Source organism: Lepisosteus oculatus, chromosome 26 (assembly GCF_040954835.1).
Source record: "Lepisosteus oculatus isolate fLepOcu1 chromosome 26, fLepOcu1.hap2, whole genome shotgun sequence".
Classification (NCBI taxonomy): domain Eukaryota; kingdom Metazoa; phylum Chordata; class Actinopteri; order Semionotiformes; family Lepisosteidae; genus Lepisosteus; species Lepisosteus oculatus.
In genome coordinates, this window is record NC_090721.1 from 3736416 (window position 1) to 3760315 (window position 23900).

Sequence of the window (23900 nt, forward strand, 5' to 3'; positions counted from 1 at the left end):
CAAAAGCTCTTAAGGTTCTCAGATTTACACGAAAAGGTATTTAATCAAGTGCATTTCATGGGCCTTTTATTGGACTGTATTAATGATTCATTGTTCTTGGTCGTGTTCCTTAAAGTAAGGTAGAAATGGGCTAGTAATCCTTTAGTAATTTACTAAAAGTAAAAAGCTGATTGATCTGACCAGTAGTATTTGACACTTTTAAGCAGGGGCTCTTAGAATTGTACTCATTTATACCTTTCTTAAGGCTACTGCAGCAGTCCACACCCAAGATCTGGGCCCATTTTCTACCCAGGAACCCTAAGTGTCCTGGCAAACATTTGTACCTGAAAGAGAGTATTTGCTGATTCATATCAAGATACTCATTCCTTTCTCATCTCTGCTGGCCTCTGAAGCAGTGGCTACTGCCACAGCTCCGATGTGGGTCCAGGGGAGATGGTTACCAGCTGGCAACGGCAGGCTAGTTATTCTCCTAACAGCTGGAAATGATCGGTTCAATGATGCAGTGTTCATATACTGAATCATCGCAGTCGGTTTTCTGTATTTTAATAGTGTTGCTTTGTGGTGCACCCATAGGAAGCCAGGATCCACTCAGATTTAAAATTGTAACAAGACGAGTGAATGGTATTTGCTGCTTGGATATTTTCAACAGTCTTCAAGTTTTCCTAGGTAGCTGTCCTTTTCTTCTTTCTTTCAAATCTTTCAAGCGTTCAAATGAAGTGCCCCTTCACCTGCTGCCTTGGATAGCGTTTGCATTGCATAACACACGGGGTCAATATGTAATCTGTTGTGCGTGATGTCTGTCGCATTTCTCGACTGCCAAATGGGACATCGACTTGCTCATCCCATGTGTGCTGGGAAAACAAACTTTAAAAAAAAGGATCCGGGAGAATTTGGGAAGTTGTTTAAATAAGTGAGCTCTGACTAGTGTTCTTTCCTATTTGACTTTCTTTAAAATGTCATTAAGATTATAATATTTGCATACACATAATTGCTGACTTCATGGTCAGTCGTGTAGAGTATTTTTGCACTTCAGATGTTAAAGCCCAGGAACATATAATGTATGATGTAATGTTTAGACTTCCTTCTTTGTAGCATTTTAATTTTTAGAAGCCTAGAAATCCATCCATCTATCCATTTTCCAACCGCTTTAGCCAATTCAGGATCGCAGGGGAGCCGGAGCCTATCCTGGCAAGCAATGGGCATAAAGCCGGTGTTTCATCTGAGTAATGAATGTGGAATTAAAATCATTTAATCATTTAAAGGGAGCAACCCAGGATATAGAGTAAATGCATGGTTTCTTTCAGTCTTCTGTGTGTGCGTTCAAGACTCATAGCTGCGTGTGCTGTTCACTGTGCATGTCTTCACTGTCCAGAGAGCTGACTGTCCTGTTCCTTGCGTGACAGGGTGAAGAGGGACCCCCTAGCCTGGAGTATATTCAGGCCAAGGACCTGTTCCCCCACAAGGAGCTGGTGAAGGAGGAGGAGGGCCTGCAGGTGAGTGAGGCACTTCATCTGCACCGACCTGCCAATACGTCCCTGGAAAAGCTTGTTCCTTGGGACCTGACATTGCCTGATTAGTACTCCTTAGTGCATCGTCTGTTAGGCGTCTCTCATCTACCCAGTCCACTGGATGGTCTTGGAATGGAATTGTTTGTCAGCTAGATCATGGGTTATCCTTACAACAAGCAGAAAACGTGCACCAAGTCTTGTTTCTGATTCACATTACATTTTATGCAAAACAAGTTTTAGTGTGTGCATCTGCCTGCAGGGGACCATAAAACACCAGAGAACTAATCTTAAATTGTGCAAGTGTGACTAATCTTACCGGTCTTAGTCTCGTCAGTACTTCCTTGTCATAGAAGCATGCACCTAGCAGAGGTATCTTAAATTCCCAGCCTTGCATTGTGCTGGGGGTTTAAGAATCTGGTTTTGTAAAGCTTTTTAAATCGTGTGTGTGTGTACAGTTACACTGGCTAGCGCACTGGGACAGCCCTGCATTTATTTTTTCCATCAGAATATTTCAGCGCTGCAGTAATGCTGAGCTGTAGCAGTAGAGAGATAAGAAAGGAGCCGGAGATCCTGGGGGCGTGTCTGGCGTCGGGGCCAGGGAAAGTTAAAGCTACCCAGGCACACTCTCCCAGCTTGCCAGAGCTCAGTGCCAGGTGCTGGTGAAAGCCCAGATGACTTCAGTGGCTCAGATTTAGGGCAGTTTATGAGTTTTAAGTCTGACCGTATTTTAGGTGTTATTTTATGAAGTATGTTCACGCAATTCCTCTTGCTGGGAGAAAAAGATTGACCTTTACCACTATCGTCTTACAAATTACAGCCTGTACATCCATTCCTGCTGAGTCATGTCGACAGTAATTTCCAAAAAGACTGTTTCTTTGGAAGAGATTTAATGCCTTGACACATCAGATTGTCTCTTCTTAATGAAATCTTTGTTCTAGGGGAAGATTCTTATATTTAGTCGTGACATGTCAGCAGTCAGATGTATTGGTCCAATGCCTAGAGGATAATACAAAATGCAGGCTCACTTTGTAAGACAGGTTAATAAAAGCTCTCTGAATTGTGCACTTACATCTGAAAATCAAGCGTGTCAAGTGAAGACATGATGAGCAACAGAAGCATTTGCATCAGTGTGGTAGCACACGGTTAAATTTTTGGTTTGTTTCCAAAGAGGAAGAATGCAGAGGAGTGCAAAAGCCTCCATTTGTTGAGGGGGATTGTTGCAGCTGGGCTTGGCAGGGTAGAAGATCGTGCCACCTACGGAGTAGTGATACACGGGGAAAAATCCTGACCCCCGACGATCGCAGCTCGTCTTGTCACATGTGTATCTGGAGCCGAATAGCTGAGGTTCAAGCAACGATTGGGTTTTACTACTGAAAGCCCTTCAGGCCAGAGCAGCCTGAAACTGATGATTGTCATGCCTTCAGAACATTCCTGATTGAAAGACTGTCAGTGTTTCCTTTAGCTTTAGCAAAATGGCTGTTCTAGATCACCCCTACCTTTAGAAGTGTTTTGCCTTGCTGAGATTGACAACTGGTGGCACACAGGTGAAAACTACATACAGCAGCAAAAAGGCTCGTGCCTGAAGTTAAGGTTTTAACAAGCCCCGAGATATGGGAATTTAATCATTGAATACTGTGCTCAGCCTCCGTTCAGTTCAGTTCATGGTCATATGCACAAGTGCAATGAAATGCGTATTTGCATGCATGCTCCAATACAAAGACAAAGACATTAAGGAAACACCAAAAACATAAAACACAGAACAGCAGCAGTAACAATAAGTTAAATAACATAACATCTTAGGAAAAATCACATCAGTGTGAGCCAGTGGTAGGGGTGGAGTTCAGTAGTCTGACACCTTGTGGGAAGAACCCGTCTCTGAACCTGGACGTACTGTATGTACCTTTAAAATTGTTTTAGAAGTCTAACAGTGTGACTCTGGGTGGTATCAGAGTCAAAAGAAAAGGTATTGAATTTCAGGCGAAATCCTTTAGGGATGATATTATGTCGACGACATCTGTAAAGGAATAGAAGGTGGTTAGAAAACCTGGTCTTGGAACAGATAGCTGTGAAGAGACCAATGCTGGTTTAGTGAGAGAAGTCCTTTGCAACCTACACATGCTGACGCAGCTACCCACCTGTATGTACCTTTATGCGCTTATAACGCTTACCAGAGGGAAGAGGGGAGAAAAATGAGAAACCAGGATGACTGGTATCCTTCGCGATACTTCCAGCCTTCCTGAGATGGCGAGCTGTAAAAATGTCTGAAATACACGGGAGCTGTATTCCAATGATGGACTGGACTGACCTGGTCACCCCCTGTAACGCCTTCTGGTCAGACAGCTAAACTGATCTGCACCTGGATTCGCCTGTTATCTGTGTGTTTGGACCACACAGTGGCAGCACCAGAAATCCCAGGGGCCCTAAGTAAGTCAGGACCTATAGCCTTGAACTTTTCAGCTCTTTATGACAGCACCTTGTGACGCCCCTCAGAGAGCCACCAAGGATTTAGGATTTCTCCAGCTACAACTAAGTCAACTATAGTACTGGCTCTCTGGGCCTGTAGAGTCAGAGTAAATTTAACAAACCTGCCCAGTACAGCGTCACTCACTTATTAAGAAAGCTCTGTTAGTGTGCACATTAGTGAGAGCTAGCATTCAATGTTGTTGGTTTTTTTTCTTGTTTAGAACAGCTGTGGTGGTGTTTTTAATATTAATGTGCTCATTAAAGTAATTGCTTTGCTGAACACACACAGAATATTGCAGTGTAGTTTGAATTAATTTGACATCAGTAAACCAAAATCTCGTTTGACTGAATTTATTTTCCAGAGCATAAAACACCTAATAGAAATAGGTTTTTGCAGCCCATCTGAGTGTATTTAGATGCTGTGTTCACTGGGAATTATCATCCAGGGGTTTCCTGTTAAAATGAGGTTTGTAATGAGTGCATGTCATTCTTTATGCTGTGTTTTATGTATAAGGAGTTACCTTCAGCTCCCCTTGTGATTGCCATCAGTCCACAGAGCTTTCTTGCCAAAGCAGAAGAGTTAAAATCCCTTCGGGACCCCTCCTTCCTCAGTCCAGTCATTCTTCCATTAACAAGATGGGCTGCCAGTTCTGTTCTTATATTGACAGTACATGGCCACCTAAGAAACCAATTCTGCAGTGCTGGACATTGTTACAAACACTAAACGCTGAGCTGAGCTCTCAGTACATTCTAGGTGCTGTCATTGTGCAATGCAATAGGTTGTTCATATGCTCATAATATCACATGAAATATTTTCGTTCCCTGATGGCAGGCATCTGCTTCCAGATGCTAAGAAACTACCAATAATGCAACAGACGACTCATCTCCTGGAATCGGAGATCACTACTGAACCAATGCATAGTCTCTAAAATCTGCTCTAAGGTGATTGCACAAAGTATGCCAAAACTGGAGAATCGCCACAAACAAGAATGTTTCCAGTTGTCTAAGAGAAGCTTCATGATTCTTATTTTGAATGTTTAGCATTTAATGCGCCATGGAACTAAATTGCTTTCTGATAGACATTCCCTTAGGACGGAGCTGAAGCCTGTCTGATGTACTAAGGGAGTTTGTAAGTTTAAAGTGCTGCATAGGTGGGATGTTGTTGCAGTTACATGAGATTGCTGTTGTCCTATATTTTTGGTTTTACTTTCTATATGAGACCCGTAATGGCGTATAAGTTGGTGATTGGTCTGTGTTATTTCATTGCTCTGTGTATTTGGAGGCAGGTTAGGTTAACATCTCATCTGCTTAAAAAGAAAGTTTCACTTTGTGTAATGTGATTAAGCAGAGCCCTGATGAGGATCTTTTTTCCTTCCTTTCTCCATTTCTTTGGAATTTCTCTGGCAGTCCTGTCTCATCCGGGTTCATTTGTAAGAAGCCATCCAAATTGTGTTTTAATTGGCACAGGCGGTTGCACATGCTTGTTCCTGGACAACCTGGAGATTTCATGGAAATTCAGGTTAATGTCCGCCTACACACATACAAACAACAAGGCGAGTTGTAGGGGTACGTTCAGCCATGCTGTGCCACACATGAAACAGAAAGGAACCAGCAGTTACAAGAAAAGAAGTGAAGGCTGTTAAGCGAGTAGTAAACCTTTTATTTATGTTTTGAAACCAATGGAAAGGTAGTGATTTTTTGGGGGATAATCCCACCAAAGCTCAGAGTGGCCATAACACTTGGGCTGAATCCATTAAAATGTAAGATATTGGCTCACTCAGTAAAAACCAGTCCAGTCTCTGACACAGAGAGCTCGGTTGTAATGGCTTCACACTGCAGCTGGAAATGAAGTGAATTATAGCATCTGCTAGCATGAGCTTCTGCACGGTTATGAGACCTGAGATCGGGTGTAATTGTGACCTAAAAATAAGTTTGTTTGAAATAACTGCTGCTCATTGTAAGATTTGTTTTCGAGCTGTGGTTTATGTCGTCGGCTGTTCACAGTGGCTGCTCTCTTATTTATCTTTTGCCCGGTGATTGACAGCTTGGTGAACAGGGCTCCCACTTGTAGTCCAGTGCATTATTTAGGCAGGAGCCTCATCCAAAAACATTAGTCACCTCTGTTTCCCTGCTGCTTCAAGCTGCAGACAGGAAAACGTGATAAAATGTTTTCTGCCCCTGCAGAGGCTAGAACTCTGGCTGTAAGTAAAGCAGCTTCACCCTCTGAATTCAAATGTGCAGCTATAGAACCATAGGAACCAGGGCAATCATCGCATTTCTAATGCGACTCATGTTGTCTGATGGACTCCATCCTCATAGTCCTAGAGCACAGAGAGGGATGTGTGGTGTAGGATCACCTTGCTGACGTCCTGTCCACACATGTATTCCTTCAGCTGGGCAACATCTTAACAACCTCAGTCTCTGCAGATAGCAGATTCTAAATGTCTTATTCTGGCAGAATGTGAACAATGTTTTAATCTGTCATCTCCTCAGTAAGTTCTGTCCTTGTTTAAGGTCTCTGAAGACTCGATGTTGCTGGTGAAGCCAATTAAACCTCAGCCTCTTAAAAATCTAAAATGCTAATGTTTTCTAAATCATTTTGCATACAAAGTTTGGTTGTATTAATGTGAAGCTGAGAAAGGGGGGTCTTTTTTAAGATGATTTTGGTGTACAGTAATATATTTACTATTTTTACAGTACACTAGATATATTGTAGATTGTTTAACTTGTGATTGTTTTGATCTCTTTGACCTTGCTTACATTACAGCAGCTTTTGGTTTCTGTTCATTTCAGCACAAAGTTGGTCATCCTTGTCTGACACCTACTTTTTCTTAAGCGCTTTTGGTATTCTTCAATCCCCCGGTTCTTTAAAAATTAAGTGGTTGAAGGCGTGAAATTGCATATACTGCAAAACTACAATGGCTGGTAGTAAAATTTGATTGCTTTCCCTTACTGCTTTCCCAGGTAAGATGTACTACCCAATTATAAAAATGAGTCCTACAAGGGCAGGGAGACCATGATTCACTCATCTGTAAGAAATTTTAGTAAATGTAAGTCATTATCATTGTGTGTAGTTTTCTTGCTCAGAACTGGTCTTCTGGTCTGGCTGTAAAAGATGAAAGTGGAGGGGTGTCACTGGAGTTACTGGCAGCCCATGTTACATTTGTATGATCCACGGAGCCTTGCAAGATCACCACGGCACTTTTGAAGGATGAGGGGCACTCGAATAAGTTGAGAGGAGATTTTGGCATCCTGCTGGCAGCCTGAAACAGAGAATTGAGGCAATAGGTGTTAAGTTTAATGCTTGCATTTTGGGAAGAGCAGCTTGGCCAACAGACGTTCCTGACATGATGCATCACCTGCATTCAGCAATTTTATTGATGAAACGTTTGATTTAGATTTCACGAGGAACGATGCCCAGTGAAAATGAACAAGAACACAAAGCTCTTGGCACTTTTTAAGCTGAGACAGATTTCTGGAAGAAGAACACATCGTGAAACAGTAGCTATAACGGTGGTAATTTAATAAAGAAAATTTCATACGAAACATCACTGCTGAATAATAAAAACTCTGGGGGGGGGGACCATAAATTAATATTGTATAAACAAAAAGGTCAGGCAAAATGGGTCACTATACAATTACAGAACTTGGTAGTTCATCACCGTAGGGTGATCAGGGGCACCTTCTGTGGGACCTGCTGTCCTTCGGGTGTGACATTAAACTGTGGAGATGGCACCGTTCACAGGATTGGGGGTGCAGGGGTGTCCGGTCCTGGAGGGGAGCCTGGTTTTCACTCCCAACTCTGCTCTGAAGGAGCTCAACCTGGTGGTGACCCCTCCTCCCAGCTCTGGGCTCATTAGATCAGGATCCTGTGGTAGTTGTACAAGGCTGAGAATCAGGTCAGTACAGCACAGCTGGAGTCCGAATGAAGATCTGAGCCCGTTAGACCCAGCCCCTGATGTTAGCTGGTGTAAGGGCCCTGCCAGGCCCCAAAGGGGTCATAGTGGTAGGCCATGAGATGCTTATGGGATCTCGTGAGTTAACAAACTCACTTTCTTTATTCATAAAGAATGTCTGGGAGACCATTGCTTTAAGATAAGACATCAGAACTTTGCTTTTTGCATCTTCTTTGTATCCATGTTTCAGGTCCACCCACTCATTCCAAGTGTACAGGGAGGAATTTCATCACTGCTGTATGAGACAGCACTGACAACCAACAGGAAACTAGTATTTTAAGGGAATGCTTTCTTTTTTATTGGAGACTCTAAGCATTAATGGTGGAAAGAGTAATAGAGAAGAGTTCCATAGCAAGATTAGCCCCTATATCAACATACAGGCCCAGGACAAAAACAAATCTGCCTTTCTAGGGGGTTTCCTCAATGTTTTCTCCTCATTCCTCTGCTATCACATGCTTATCAAATATTTATCTTTCAAACATGCTTGGAATTCGAAAGCAGCTGAGCATGGGTTTACTGGGAGACAGACGGATGATGAGTGTCTAAAGATATTGGTCTAGCTACTGCTATTTTTTTAAAAAAAACACTGGGGGATCTTTCACAAGGATTTCAGAATATGTTTACTCTGGGCAGAGTAGTTTAGGCTCCGAGAGCATCTGTCGAAGTTACGCGATGCGTAAAAGAACTTGATATGTATTGGGTTCTTGTGAACCGCGTTAAACTGAATGTATTAGCAAAGTTAATTTAACCTGTCTTTGCCACCACTAGGAGCTAAGTCAAATGTTGAAAACCCAGCAGCTGATTTTATTTTAGTAACGAAACAAGTCAGTTGTTAGTTTTTGGCAAGCCAGTGATGTGCATTGTAGTTATGAAAGCTGCAGATATTGGTGCATGTATGGTAATAATTGCCCTAATGTGGTAATTACTTTTCATTGTCATTGGGGTGATGTACGGTAATTAGTGGAGTACCACAAGGATCTCTATTAGGACCAAACCCTTTCCTAAATTATAGCATTTAACTCATTTGATTCTGGGATAGTTAGTAAACTGTTCAAGTACACAAATGATACCGGCAAGAAGGATTTAGAAACATTGTATAACCTGAAAGGGAAATCCAACAAAATTTTGACCTAATTCAGAACAGGGCCACCACAATAACACCTGGTAGGTGGCATTCATTATAGAAATGTGTGAGGTGCTGCATGCAGCTCAGAAAAGCTTAAATTACAGATGGTAATTTGGAAGCAAACTTGAAGAGGGTACTTCTGAGAAAGACTGGGGTGTTTGTTGACATATCATTTTCATCTTCCAGCTAATATTCAGGAAGCCATAAAAAAAACTGAAGCCCTAAAAAACTGTTGGGAAATTAAATTATGGAATGTTATGTGAAAAGAAGGGAATATTCACTTTTGTGTTTTGCATTCCTACAAGAGGTTTTGCTTAAGAACTGTTTCGGATTTCTGAGAACTGCCCTCCTGATCAAATGCGGCACTGTGCATTTTCAATCAAAAAACTCCTGCCTGAACTGATTAGGATTTAAATGTTTTCAACAACCTGGGATTGGGCCTTAGTATAAAGCCCGTCACAGAGGACTGCTGTTTTGCAAGCTGACTTCTTGAAAGACTTCCCTTGCCCTGGGGCCTTGTGTGCCAGACCTTTCCACACAAACGTTTGCCCAGCAGAAATGCGTCACTTTTGGATTCTGTTATTGAGAATTTACAGGGAGACCTCGCAGTTCGGGAATAAGGATCTCCCAGTCAGCCCAAGTCAGGTCACTTGAGCAAAGGAGTTGTTGCGGTCTTTCGTGTTCTCGCTATATGTATATATATTGCAATAGGGGCACAAAGTGTTTTTCTGCTCCTTTACCGTGTGTTTCTTTCTGTTCAACAGAAATCCAAGTTAGATATGCAGGCCTGCAACCAGAAAAACTGCCTCAAATCAAAATCGCTCTGTTTCTGTGTCAATAAATGAAGAAGTATAATAGGGTTTCTGAATTGGCTGGCAAATGGATGGGGTCTCTTGTTGAAATGTGCTGTTGTCATGTTACCCAAGTGAAGCTTTGCTCTAAGGGGGTTGTTGACGGGATAATTTATCCATGTAAGTAAACCTGACGGGAGTGTCTTGTTTTTTTTTCCCCCCGATATTTTCCAGGTGCCATTCCCAGTTCTTCAGGGGGAAGCAGCTGAGTACCTGGGGCGTGCAGATGACGCCATCATTGCCATGTCGAATTACAGACTTCACATTAAATTCAAGGACTCCGTCATTAATGTACGTACCCTGGCGCTGGTTTACCCCACTCAGCCTTTTTGCAAGCCACTTGCTTCAAATCTGTTGTTTCTTTGATCGGCCTAATTTGGGTGTTTATTTTCCGTTATTTGGGAGAAAAACTTGATTTAAAATGCTCTTGTAAACCTCCTTCTGTAAACCTACCTTGAGCCCATCATTGCATGATCAAGTGGAATTCCAGGTGGTCAAATTGAAATAGCCATGCGCAACGGTTTAGTCATAACAGTTGTGTGACTTGTCTGAGCTATTCTGCAAGCTGGCACTGCTTAGCAATTTGAACTGTAGAGCCCTTGATTCAGTGGTCAGCTCCAGTCCATTTGAGACGAATTTGCGATGCATCATTAATCATTAGTATGTTTTCTGGAAGCTGGCATCTTGCTAGATCTGAAGTGACAATCTGCTTTTTTTTTTGCGGGAGCTTTGAAATGCATCTGGTACTGTAATTAGGAAGCCCTCTGCACTCTGTATCAATTTCTCTTGCATTGTTACTTACATCACAGCCCAATCTAGGGTGCTTTTGAAGTACAGCCCAGCCCAGACATTAATTCCAATGTATCCTATTTTACATACGGTTAATATAAGACATAAGTTAATGTTATTTTATCTTTCATTGTCACAACGCAAGTCTCAGGGTTATTCAAGCCATCACTGTTTGTTTACAAAGAATAAATTTGAGGTCCAGAATAAGTTTTAAATTATGAAATTTAAACACCTTCAGGTATGAACGATATACATGTGTGCTTTTATATTTTTCTGCTGGTCTAGGTTGATGAATCCTAAAACATCACAGTACATAATGCCTCATGCTGTATTTATTGCAAAAACCAATCGCTGTGCATTAATTCACACCCCTATCCTCACCCTCCATTTGTTAGAATCACCAGGGAAATAAAACACTAATGTTGTCCTAGCAGGTTTAGCTTGTACCAAATGTATCTGGGTGTGATGTTAGCATAGATTCTCCATTTTATAAAGGTTCTGTCATGTTACAGTACATGCAGTGCCTTTGTTCTTAGCAACTGATCTCAAGCTATGTATTTACTTCAACACTATACACAGTGCAGAAAATAACTGCTTCATGCAGGCATGGAGCTGATAAGTATATATTGTTTGTAGAGGAAAGCAGTGAGTCAGTGGTGTGAAGTAGGCAGAGATGCAGAGCAGCCAGGGAGATGAGTGTACCAGAGCTCCAGGCAGCATTTGTCCGCTAAGTAGACTAAGACAGTCAGAGATAGGGCTTTGTTTCCATCTGTTTCTCAGAATGAGCTTAATTCAATTTCAAAGTGGTGAGTGGTTGTAATCTCTTGGCAGGACCACATCCCTCTGCTATGACAAAGGTCACAAACTGTCTGATCATTATGATTTACTTCAAAAGATGCTGTATATACCCCTGAAATGCAGCCTCTAGCAGCTGAAACAATTTCAGTAACTGCAGCTTCCGTTCTAGGACGATATGATTGCTGTGGACCTGTTCTCCAGTAACAGTCATAGATTGGTTTGGTTCTCTGCAGTTCATAGTTCAAAACTCTGCCTCCAGGGCAAACGTTCTTTCACATCTCTTCCAGCTGACCTTTAACCTCTGTCCCAGTAGCAAGTGATGGCTAACGAAATGGCAGAAATTCTGGTGGTTTGCGTGAAATATCGCTGTACAAATTCCATCTTTCAGTAATGGAGACATGCTCAGCTGTGCAGTGTAGTACTAACAGTTGGCGCAGTGGCCATGCCAGTAGACACAAGACTACACTTGTCCACTTGGTGACAGTGCAGCTGAATGATGGGACAATACAGTCATGTACTGAGACCATATCTTCATTGTTCAATAAAGGCAGTTCCACTTCACTCTCTCTGTGCTTATACAGGTAATAATTGGGATTTTCTTCCCAGCACAAAAAGCTTTTGGATAATTAGTAAGAAGATGCAGAAATGCCACACCAGTAGGTGTTCCACTTCTCTGTTGTCTGTAAGCCCCCTTGTGCTTGTGAGGCTCACGGCTGGAGCTTTTCCTGGAGCGAAGGTCTTGGGCTGGAACAGAAGGGTCGAGGCTGGTCTCCCTCTGGGATGCCAGCCCGCTGCAGGGTCATGGACAAAGGCACACTCTCAAACAGCCAGTCAGCCGTAGTTAGCATGTCTTTGATAGGTGAGAGGAAGTGAGAGCATCTGGCAAAAACACAGAGCATGCAAACTCCAGACAGTCAGACACCCAGGGAAGGGATCAGACTGGGCCCCCTAGAACTATAGCACTGACCGCCTCTCCCTGCCCACCCGTGTGCTGCCCTGTAGATCATAGAAAAGACTAAAGAATGTTTTAGAAGTCATATCACTAGATGAGTTTTCCATATACCCTTCCTGGGTTTGGCTTGATTTATTAAGCTCTTACTTGTTTGACCCTAACAACCCAGCAGTTGTTTATTGTTTAATTGTTTTAACTCTTTAGAACTCATTAGAGAAGGCTGAAGCCTTTGACAAACAGAACTAACTTTCTTCTTAGTCAAAGTGCTGGGAGTTCAGGAGGTGTACTAGCATTGTTGAGTTCGAGAGTTGAAGGTATCGATGGGGGATGGACTCAATAATTTTTTAGTTCTTTCAGCTCCCTTTTTCATTTTATTTTGTGTTCAGAATTGCACAGCTGCAAATCCTCCACATTTTATTTCAGTTTAGATTCATCTCAGCTGAGTTTTATCAGCATCATGATTGCATGTCTCTCTGCTTATTCAGCTTGACCTGCCTTTCACCAGCTTTCACTTCCTGCTCTTCTTTATTTTGACCTTTTTGTTTAGCATTTTCTCCCTTTTTCACTGTGCTTTTCTCTCCGTTTTCCCTGATGTGGTGTTTGTAGATCTTTCAGCAGGGGGTGGACAATGAAATATCAGTGAGTACTCTGCACATCCCTTTACTCTGAATCCTGCCATGCTTCTCTTGCAAGCATTCCTGGGTTAATACTTACGGCGAATACTTAAGCTTCTCCTTTGGTCTGGCATGAAGCAGTTGCGTGCACTGAGCTAGTTTGGAGTGGTGGAGTGGCTGATCTTTGTGAATCTGCCAGTTATGTTAAAGATCAGCTCTTGGAACGTGCCGTGCATGAGATCTATAAGCAAGCAGGGAAATTTGTCTGAGGTGTTCACTTTCAAAAGTGTGACGCCGTGATTGTCAAGCGGCCCATCGAGGACTAGTGCTGGCACGGTGTACGGATTGATCTGTGTGGCCCAAACATTGAGGGTTCGAGCCAGGGTCACTGAAGCCAGGATTCCCCGAATAGTGGCTCTTAATTGCTCAAGTACTAGTGGTACAAGGCGGGAGACAGTCTTTGGGACTTTCAGTAAAACAGTATCTCCAGGTGAGTCCCTGGGCGGCTACAGGCTTTCAGTGACATCGCTTTAAGAAGTGCTGCTCCTCCAGATGGCTTTTACTCGCCTGTAATGTGCTGTGGAGCTTGTAGCATTTCAAAAGATGAGGGGCTCTGAGAAGTGAGTGTCGCAGGAGGATGCCTGCATGTCTCATTCTCACCCTAGCAGGTACAGTAGACGGTGCTGGAGAGACGAGTCTAAAACAGTTGGCCATTCCAGATTGGGCGAGTTTAAGAGATCATAACATACAAAATGTCTAGTTATACACAAATATTGTAGCAGTGCTGAGAGCACGGCTTCTTTAGAAAACACAGCTGCTACAGGCTCAGGCCAGAATGAGAACAAAACATTGGCTCACCCAGGAAATCGCAAACCCTGAGCTTGCTTGCAGCTTTCTACATTCCTGCTGCTGCTGCCCAGTGGAAGTCCACCATCACATACAGGTTTTAGAATTTGGTGCTGGTAGGTGGTTTGTATTCTTTTTACGGAGAAGTACAAAATTCTGTTTTTTTTTTTTAATTCTGTTGCTGAATGAACCTTTCCTGTGATTTTAGGTTTTAGGAATTCATATTTGAAACCTAATATATTTCACAACACAGTTAATTCAACTAAATCAGCTTCTTATTCTGTTAGGCCTTTGTGCCCCACACCGACTATGCTGTCCCCTTCTTGGAGTCGTGGTGAGAACTTCAAGGAGTGTCCTTCAGATACTTCGGATTAGCGTTCAGAAAGCTTTCACTGAGCCTGCCTGGGAGGCTTGGCCCCATTGATCTTCTCAACTGGTTACATAGTGGATATAATATAGTCTTCCTCCCGCTCTGAGCTGAGAGTCGCAGCCTTGAAGGAATGCCTGTGCCAGTCAGGAATGTGAGCAAGTCAGAGCTGTAGTGACTCTGGCAGATGAATCTTCTGCCGAGTTCCTGCTCCTAGCTGTATGCCCTTTCTTTTAGTTTTCATGCGTCCTCCCTTCCTCCCACATCTCCCTTGTTGCCTTCACCACATCACACAAAAGTGACCTCTGATGTCTTACTTGACGAGTCACAGGTGTCTTCTACTGTCCCTGCATATTATGGAATGAATTAGGTGATAAATTGGTCAGTGGTGAGACTCTAAAATCTGGCTGTCATTAGTAGAATGGGTCTAGCGAGGCTGACTGTGGTGTTCTGGCTGAGTTTTCAACTGGCGTCTGAAGGTGGGGGACAGCTGGGATGTTAACAGATGTTTGAGAAAAGTTGCAGCCTCTTGCAAAAACCCCAAGAACAGGAGATGTAGGAAAAACAAAAAAAAACATTGGTCAGGGAATCATCACAAAGTGGGAATATGAGAATCGTAGACAACTAAAATAATAGCCAAGCAGTTTGAGATTGCAGTTTCTTTTTTTAAGCACTGTGAAGAAATTCAGCTAGGTTTTGATTCCAGTACAGTCTGCTCTCCCTGCCTGCCGCCAGCCCTCCCAATCTTGTCACTGCGGTAGACTACCCAGAGCTCAGTCCCTCCTGATGCAGCAGGCCCACACCTGATCGAATGACTCCTCTGCCATCAGGTGCCTCTGAGGTTAATCGAGAGCGTGGAGAGCCGGGACATGTTCCAGCTGCACATCATCTGCAAGGACTCCAAAGTGGTCAGGTACAGTCTGGGTGGCCTGCAAGCTTGCAGAGCATGGGGAGGAGAAGGAAGTTGTGGGGTGGTGCATAGCAACCACTCTTGCTATGAGTGTGGTGCTGATGTACTGTACTCCTTTATACACAGTGCTGGAGAAAGATGCACAAGGCATTGTGGTCCAGTGGCTAAAGGCAAGTGAGGTTCCTGGTTCAAGTCCCTGCTGTAGTGAAAAATATGACACCCTGCCTTCCACAGGGAGACAAGATCCTTACTCTCAGTCCTAAGGATGAATCTGGGATCCTACTGTAATTATCTGTGCAGCAAGCAGGTTTATAGGTGGTACTTGTTTAATCTGGATACACACTCAAAAATTGTTTCTGATAAGAAACATTTTGAACACTCAGTTGTTAGAGTTATAAACCACGCATTGTAACCCAATGGAAAAAACAGCTGGCAGACTGCTGCTCCTAAGTTCTCTGATTCGACACATCAGTTACCTGCTTCCTACAGTACTTGCAAATCTCAGATCCTCAGCTTTGATTTCTGCAGATAAGAGAAGCAGGCCGCCGACTAGGGAAGTGCTGTGACACTGCTTTCTTCAGTGTACAATAGACCCCATGTCTGCTTTGTGTTTTTTTTTAGTGTCTTCCAAATCCTCAATGGCAGATCTTGACATATTATTTTATGTAATTCAGAATACTTTTTGAATTGCTGGTGTTCTTGTCGACTGTTCTAACAGTTCTGAACTTTGTAAGCATGTAAAATATGGACAATTCAGGTTTTATCAGTGAGAAGGATCAGTGCTTCCTTGCCTAAAAACAACAATATTTTTGCAAGTGGGAAGTGTTCTTTTGGTGGGTATTGTACAGTTCAAGTTTCTTTTCAGAAGCTTGAGGTATCCATATTACTGTACAGGAGCTTCATGAGATTAATGTGCTCTACTTGTCTGATCACACATGCACAGACAGAATAACCCACCTTGCTATATTTTTGCCAGGTGTCACTTCTCCACCTTTAAGCAGTGCCAGGAGTGGCTGAAGAGGCTGAACCGGGCGATCGCCCATCCCTCCAGGCTAGAAGACCTGTTTGCCCTGGCCTACCACGCGTGGTGCCTTGGGGGTAGTGCCGATGACGAGGATCAGCATGTGCACTTGTGTCGCCCAGGTGAGGACCACCGCAGCCCCCTCCGCCCCCCTCACACTCCTCTTCAACATGCAGGCAGTGTCACACATTCCTTCTCACAGCTACATGCATGATTCAGTTCTAAAGCAAACAAAAGGTTCCAGAAAATCTGAGGGTATTGTTTGCACAATGACTTAAATCAGGTTGGGATATTTTCTTACAAGTTTATTTTAGGGCCCTACCAAATTCCCGATTGTGAAAAATGTGACACAGGCCATGTGAAAATCTCACCTACACCTCCCCCATTTGTGTTTTGTCTTATTGTTGTGGTGTATTCACCAAAGAAGCTGCGATTTGTCATATTTTATGCTTTTGGAGGTTTCATTTAAAATAAGTTAAAACTAATGATCCCTCCCCTTGATGAACTGTTCACAAACCTGGGAGAAACTAATCTGAATGTCCACAATAGATCTTAATGAATCTAATGTGAATCAATAAGTACACTGCATCATGTGAATGAATTGGTAAGTCATATTTAGCATAGTGAAGGTGACATAAATCATGTGTTGTGGAAAATATTATTTTTTCGGCCTGTAAAATCATTGCTGTAAAAGTTGCTACAGAGTGCAGGATGACCACCTTGCAAGGCTAGTTGTGAGCCGTCTTACAATTCTATATAACTAAGTTGTGCTTAAGTACAGACCGGTCTGCTAATGGGCAGAGAGGGTGACAAAAGACTATTGCAGGGTGCTACTTGATCACCCCATGCTGACATAAGAAGGCCAAGCCATGTGTGAATACTGTTCCATCTAAATGAGAATTGACACAAGAAAATAGTGGTCTGTTGCTTGAAGTTAAAAGGCTTACAAGTTTATTTTTTGCTATTTTCAATTTTATGTTCATGTTTTGTGTCAAATCTGTGAAGTTTAAATATCATATACTAGAAATTCTTAGCATTTTGAAATTTTATAACCATGAAATGTATTCTTATTTGCACAGTCAAAGGGTCTGCTACTCCATTGTTGAGGATTGTTCCTGTAGGAGCAGCCCGGTGCTAGCTACTATGAATGCGAATGCTTTCTTCCAGGTTATTGTTGGTTAGAAGAGTTGAAAATAATGCTAATCATCTGTAGGTTTGTGTAGTGTTGATTGTGAGGAGCTGCATACACACAGACCCTCTACAGAAAGGTGGAAGCTTTGTCAAACCCATCGATTGTGTTTCTTGTGTCTGAAGGTGACCACGTCCGACACCGGTTTGAGATGGAGGTGCTCAGAATGGGCTTTGACATGCAGAATGCCTGGAGAGTGTCTGAAATCAACAGCAACTACAAGTAAGTGATGGGCACAGCTCTGATTTCCAATTCAAGGAGGCGAGGGGATGAAACGAAACAAACTTCAGGCCCTCAGAACAGTCCTACAGATATGTAAAGCCCTGTTTTAAAAGCCTGTAAAATGCTTTGGAGTGATCTTTTCCCCTCATTTTGAAAGGTTTGAAAAAGGACACTGGTCAGTGACTGGGGCTCGGTCATTGGGATACAAACTTTTAAAGCAGGGATCAAGCAGGTCAAAAACAGATTGTTATTTTGTATTTGTCTTATTTTTTTGTTGATGGCAATTAGAGGTTCCTCAGTCCTAAAGAATTGCAGCCAATTTTAACATAATGGTAGAAAGCAAATCTATTCTGGGCAGTGCTTTGTTTTAAACAGTTTGTAAAGTAAATATGCGCAGAGCAGCAGGGGATCTCAGACACATTGTTTAGTCTCCCCAGAGGGTACAAGCTCATCTGCTGGGGTATAATTAGACCAGATCATGGTGTTCTGTACCTGCAGGAGTTACTGGAGTAGTATACCTGCTAGAGACAAATAAGTGCACAGCAGAGAACAACATGCAATGGTTGAGCTGTTCCATTAAAAGGAATTTACCAAACAAAGCTGTAAAGTTGTCCTGCCTTCATCAGCTTGTGTTTTCAGCGCATCCCGGGTTTCAGCCCTCTGCTTGATTTATTTTTTTCATGAAGGAGAGCCTCCGTGGGTTTTCTTCTTTTCGTTTGCAGTTTGAATTAGAGTGCAATTGAATATTTCTCCCCTCGATTGACCCAGGGTGCGATCACACGTAAGGAGTTGAGCTCTTAATGAGCATGTCCATGAGCAATGACTTCTATTGGCAGGAGGATGAGGAATGGAGCCCCAGAGAGACCGATCCTTTGTCTTTCTCTTATACACACTGAGTTTTATTTAAGAGATAAAAGCCTTAATTACTTAGTCACCGAAACTGCTTAGGCAGAAAGCAATGGTCCAGATACTAATAATCTATCACATTGGCTTGTGATGGGGCTGAATCCTCTTAGATGTTTTAGTGCCCGTTATGAAATGGGCATCTGACATTTCTCTTTCGGTCTCTTGCTTGGTATGAATAAATGAAAATCTATTACTAGTACAAGATCAAACATTCTAATGGGTCTGTTTACGCACAAAGCCAGGCGATGAATCCAGATGAATATGATTGCTGAAGATGCAGTTTACTTAATTTAAAATTATTAAAGATTATATTTCAGTACGAAGCTTTTAAGGCTCTTATCCAAGACATTGATACTGGTATGGCAGTCTTCCAAAAAAATGAAGAATTGCATTGTCTGATGCTATTGCATCGTCTGTGAGTCATTTGAAGTTTACATTGATTTTATTCTTTATTTTGTTTTCTTTTCGCATTTTAATTTAATTTCAAACAGCTAGAAACTTTTCTTTAAGCTCAGAAGCCTAATTCTTGTTTTGCTCAATATTTAGTGACCACTAACGGGTCCAAATATTAGACGCCATATATGATTTTGTGTATTTTCTCCACTGCGCTTTTCCTTTGGAATTCGAGGAGTGGTAATTCTTCAGGAACTACCCAAGTGTGTAAAATAAAAATAAGGATTCCTTTAGTCATTTGTCCGTTTGTCCATTCTGCTGCTCTTTTGTTCGGCAGGCTGTGCTCCAGCTATCCCCAGAAGCTGCTGGTCCCTGTGTGGATCACGGACAAGGAGCTGGAAAGCGTGGGGTCATTCCGGTCCTGGAAGAGGATCCCAGTAGTGGTGTACAGGTCAGCAGGGCTGCACAAGCTTCTTATCAACACTGTTAGCGCTGCTGTTGCCGATAGCTAAATCCGAGGCAACTTAGAATTGATGTACTGCTAAATATTGACAGTGGGATTGAAAAGATCCGTAATTGTATCAGAAAAATATAATACCACGTAATTCAATGACTAAATGTCTAAAAATTAAAATGCTACTGCTTGGCTTAAAAACTAGTCTGTAGCAACTGCAGTGCATTATATTGTACCGTACGAGGAGTTGTGCAAGACAATGTCGAAATAAAATGTGGTTTCCAGAGAACGGATTTACAATAGATTCTGGCCCCTTTTACCGCTGCCACAAAAAACAGGTCATTACTGAGATAAATGTGTTTTTCTGACCCAATTTATGACATTTTCCAAATGGCAACTGTGTGAGAACAAGTGAATGCACACCTGCAGTGCATTTGAACAGAAGACATGGGCCTTACTGCCTTGGTTCTGTGCTACATTTGGGTGCAGTAGAACTGCCCGTTCAGCAAGTTAGGCCCTTTTCTCGTTAAAAAACAACAGCCACCCATTTTCCAGTCGTATAACAATACACTGAGTTTGGTAAACAACGTTCACAAAATATTATAACGAGAATGAAACACAAGCACCGAACAAGAACAAATGCATGAAGTAATATAGAAAGTGCATCTAGAATGCACTGTGCATGTGCCGTGATTTGTGGAAAAATAAGTCGCCGGTCTAAAGTAAGCCTGAGGGTCCGCGCGGTTGTGAAGCGGTACCTCACGAGTTGGCGTTGTTGCTCTCAGACATCAGCGGAACGGCGCCGTGATCGCGCGCTGCAGTCAGCCGGAGATCAGCTGGTGGGGCTGGAGGAACACTGAGGATGAGTACCTGGTCACCTCCATCGCCAAGGCCTGCCTGCTGGACCCTGGGATGAGGGCACAGGCCGCCTCTGCCAGCCGGGGCCAGGGCGACGGGACGGACAACTCGGACGGCGACTTCGGTAAGTACACCCCGGGGACCCGGGTCCTCCGGGCTGGCTCAGCTGGTGAAGGCGCTGGGTGTTGAGGGTTCGAGGCTGGGTCAAGTCATCAGCGGGATCGGCTGGCCAGGGCTCTCTCAGCTCGCGACAAACCCAGTGACCCCCCAGAGGCCGGTCAGCCAGGGACACGTCGCCGATACAAGGCTGTGCTAAACGTGTTAAAAGACGAGTAGCTTGTAGAGGTCTTCCTACACTGCCTCGTTCTCCTCTGTGTGCGGTCGCCGGATTCACAGCACGTACGAAAGCACCACATGGGATTCCCTTTTCACAAAATAAAAGTCAATGGCAATTTAAAACAAAACTGAGTAACAGAATAATGCAAGGTATGTAACTGAGAAGACTTTATGGTGTTGGCTTGGACTTGATGGTAAAGGGCCTCATAGTAGAGACTCCTGTAGAATCACATGCAGTTTCTCTGACAGTACAAAGTATTGTGGGACATTTGGACATTTTTTTTACATTCTGAAATGGCTTGATTCAGTAAGCTCAGAGGTAAGATAATTTATAGGCCAGCCAATGTGTCAGCTGTTCACTGTACTCCCTGTATACCATTACTGATCCATCCATTTTCTCATCGCTTCATTCCATTCTGGGTCATGGGGGAGCCAGAGCCTATTCTGGCAAACAAGAGGAGCAAGACGGGGTACACCCTGGATGGGGCGCAAGAGCATCCCAGGGCACGGACAGACACATACATGCTCAGACCAGGGACAGATTTACAAGAGGCCAACTGTGAGAGAAAACCAGGGCACTTGGTGGAAACCCATCTGAACATGTGGAGAACATACAAACTCTACACAGAAAACTCAGAATTCCACGCAGGAACCAAACTGATCGTGTATTCGGATGTGTTGAAGTTGCTCAGCTTTCTTTCCCAGGTTGACGGCGAAAATTCCATTCCTTAAAGCTGACCTGGCGTAGCAGATTGCTGGCAACTTGTTCACTCTTGGAAATGTCAGTTTATCCCTAAATAAGCATGAGTGCTAGAGAAAAATAACAATGTAGTAGTGTACAACTATGAGAGTATTCCAGCTAAACTCCAGGAACTCTGGGAGTTAATTGGACTGTGAATGCTGTTCCCATTTTCTAAATGTAAAAGCTCCTTGGGAAAATGCCATTTTCAATTACGGAAACCCAAACTGCATTGTTTTGCTAAAGGCGGTCGGATGAATGAAAACAGAGTCGCATTGTGAGGGGAGAGCAACACGGCCCTGTTTGTTTGTCGACACGGTAACAACCAGGAATGTTGGGCCCGCGTGATTTGTGGGAGAACCTCTCTCTCTCTGTGTGTGTGCGAGTGGGGGTAAAGAGGCCACAGGGATCGGACACCTGGTGTGTTTGCCCAGATCTTTCTGTAATAGCCTTTTTGGAGGATAAGGTCAAGCGTATTTGAATTCGGCAGGACCCAAGTGGCTGAAATGATCCCCATTATTGGAAGAGCAGTGATGTGATGGCTGGTAGGGGAGGGTTGGGGGGCCGGTATCTGTGTCATTTTCGCTGTTTTTATTCCAGAAGGAAAAAGCATCTTTTGGAGTCCCACACACACTTATATTTTTCCTGTTTAGATGTGCTGTGCTCTTGTAATTGGCTAATGATGCTGGTAGAAGAGCCTGGCACGGCTCGCCCCTCTGCTCCGTGCTCTGGGTCTCTCCGATCCGCTGCCCTGCCGCTCGGGGGAGGCTGCAGGAAGTGCTATTGACCCGCGCAGGCCCTTTCCTATTGATTGCGCTGCTGACCGCGCGGCCTGTGTTCCAGACTCCTCGCTGACAGCCAGCCCGGGCCCCGACGCCAGTGGGGTGCCGCAGAAGCTGCTCATCCTGGACGCCCGGTCCTACACCGCCGCTGTTGCCAACCGCGCCAAGGGGGGGGGCTGTGAGTGTGAAGGTCAGTCTCGCTGCCTGCCGGCCCGTATTTAACACCCTGTCCTTCCCCGATCGCTGCCTCCGTGTGTTTTAGGGCTCAATCCAAAGCTCGTACAGACCTCTGGAAACTCCTAGTGGAGTAAATCCAAGACTAGACGCGGAGACGAGAACACCCCCCTCAGTTTCTGTGCTATCGCTGTCCCAGTTGTCCACAGAGCTATAGCGTAGAATCACAATTACGTTCCGTCTGCAATTCCATTGTGCATACTCTTGAGAAGCAGTTATCGGTATATTGTTTCATTTCCTCCACTCTTTTAAGGCGAGCATGTAATCTTACAATCCAAGCAATTGTTCCGTAATTCAGGATTCATTTTGATGACTGATTTAAAGCTTTCACTGAACAAAGTTCAAACTCGTCCACTGCCGGAGACACTGGGACCACTTGCTTCCCCAGGTCCTTGTCTTTTCCACTGCTGTCTCAGATTCAAGGGAGAAAGAATGGATAGTAATCAGTTGTAAACGTCAGAATCATGTTCTCCAACTGTTTTTGCGCATTTTGTTTAGATCTTCCCTGTTGTTTCCCTGTTCAGATTTTGACCAGTCTCTGAGACCTAATTTAAGGAGTTCTTGAAATCGGCATTGCCTACAACAGGCCTGAATTGACTACTAGTCTCGATCTAATTATTGTAATTAATCTAATAGGAAAGTATCAGCCTCACCCAGAGCACAAAAAACAGAGAGTTCACGAATTGGGAGTCATGTGAGTGTTCACCTCGTGTTCTTGTGCCCATTTAGAGTACTACCCCAACTGTGAAGTGATGTTCATGGGCATGGCCAACATCCACTCCATCAGAAACAGCTTCCAGTCCCTGCGCGCCGTCTGCAGCCAGATCCCAGACCCTGGCAAGTAAGTGGAGATGCTTGTCCGCTGTGCCACACTGCCCACTGCTAGTTTCAGTTCCAGTTCTGTTACACTAAAAACAGAAGACCACAGTCACGTGCATGTCTGAGGTGATCTGCCTGATCTGTTTCTGTCTGCTGTTTTCAAAACTGTGACTGCTGGTGTTGCCTGACTTAGGAGGGGAATCGCAGCTCAGTGAGTCTGTGCTGCTGGTGTTAATCTGTCCTGTTCCCTGCAGCTGGCTGTCTGCCCTGGAGAGCACCCGTTGGCTACAGCACCTGTCCGTCATGCTAAAGGCGGCCACTCTCGTGTGCTCCGCGGTGGAGAGGGAGGGCCGACCGGTGCTGGTGCACTGCTCAGATGGCTGGGACCGCACCCCCCAGATCGTAGCCCTGGCCAAGATCCTGCTTGACCCCTACTACAGGACCATAGAGGTAACCCCACTTTTTGCTGCTGGCTTGAGGTCTGAGGAGGAGCAGTTTAACAACACTGTTACTGCAGTTAAGTTAGCCGATACCTTCATCAGAGGCAACTTACAATCAATGTACTGCAAAATCTTAACAGTGGATATAAAATGGGATTAAAGAGATCCTTAATAGTACCAGTATAGTAGTAATAGTCAGAATAATATATTACCATGTAAAACAATGACTAATGCCTAAAAATTGAAATGCTAGCTAGGCTTTAAAACTAGTCTGTAACAACTGAAACGAAAGCAGTGCAATACGTCACAATGTACAATCAGTCATGC

At 43.7% G+C, this 23900-nt stretch overlaps 1 protein-coding gene across 11 annotated transcripts in view; it reads left to right on the forward strand.

Annotated features, from left to right (window-relative positions):
• The window catches only part of mtmr4 (myotubularin related protein 4), a 68989-nt gene that overhangs the window by 38010 nt on the left and 7079 nt on the right, over positions 1-23900 (forward strand). For 9 of the 11 annotated variants that reach the window (XM_015367752.2, XM_015367755.2, XM_015367756.2 and 6 more), the window contains 11 exons: positions 1404-1493; positions 10079-10195; positions 13050-13082; positions 15101-15183; positions 16157-16323; positions 17516-17612; positions 19249-19362; positions 20151-20347; positions 22142-22270; positions 23044-23155; positions 23388-23583. In XM_015367752.2, coding sequence (XP_015223238.1) covers positions 1404-1493; positions 10079-10195; positions 13050-13082; positions 15101-15183; positions 16157-16323; positions 17516-17612; positions 19249-19362; positions 20151-20347; positions 22142-22270; positions 23044-23155; positions 23388-23583 — 1335 coding nt within the window. The remainder of the gene's footprint in view (positions 1-1403; positions 1494-10078; positions 10196-13049; positions 13083-15100; positions 15184-16156; positions 16324-17515; positions 17613-19248; positions 19363-20150; positions 20348-22141; positions 22271-23043; positions 23156-23387; positions 23584-23900) is intronic. The other 2 variants (XM_015367749.2, XM_006640992.3) reach the window with 1 other exon arrangement.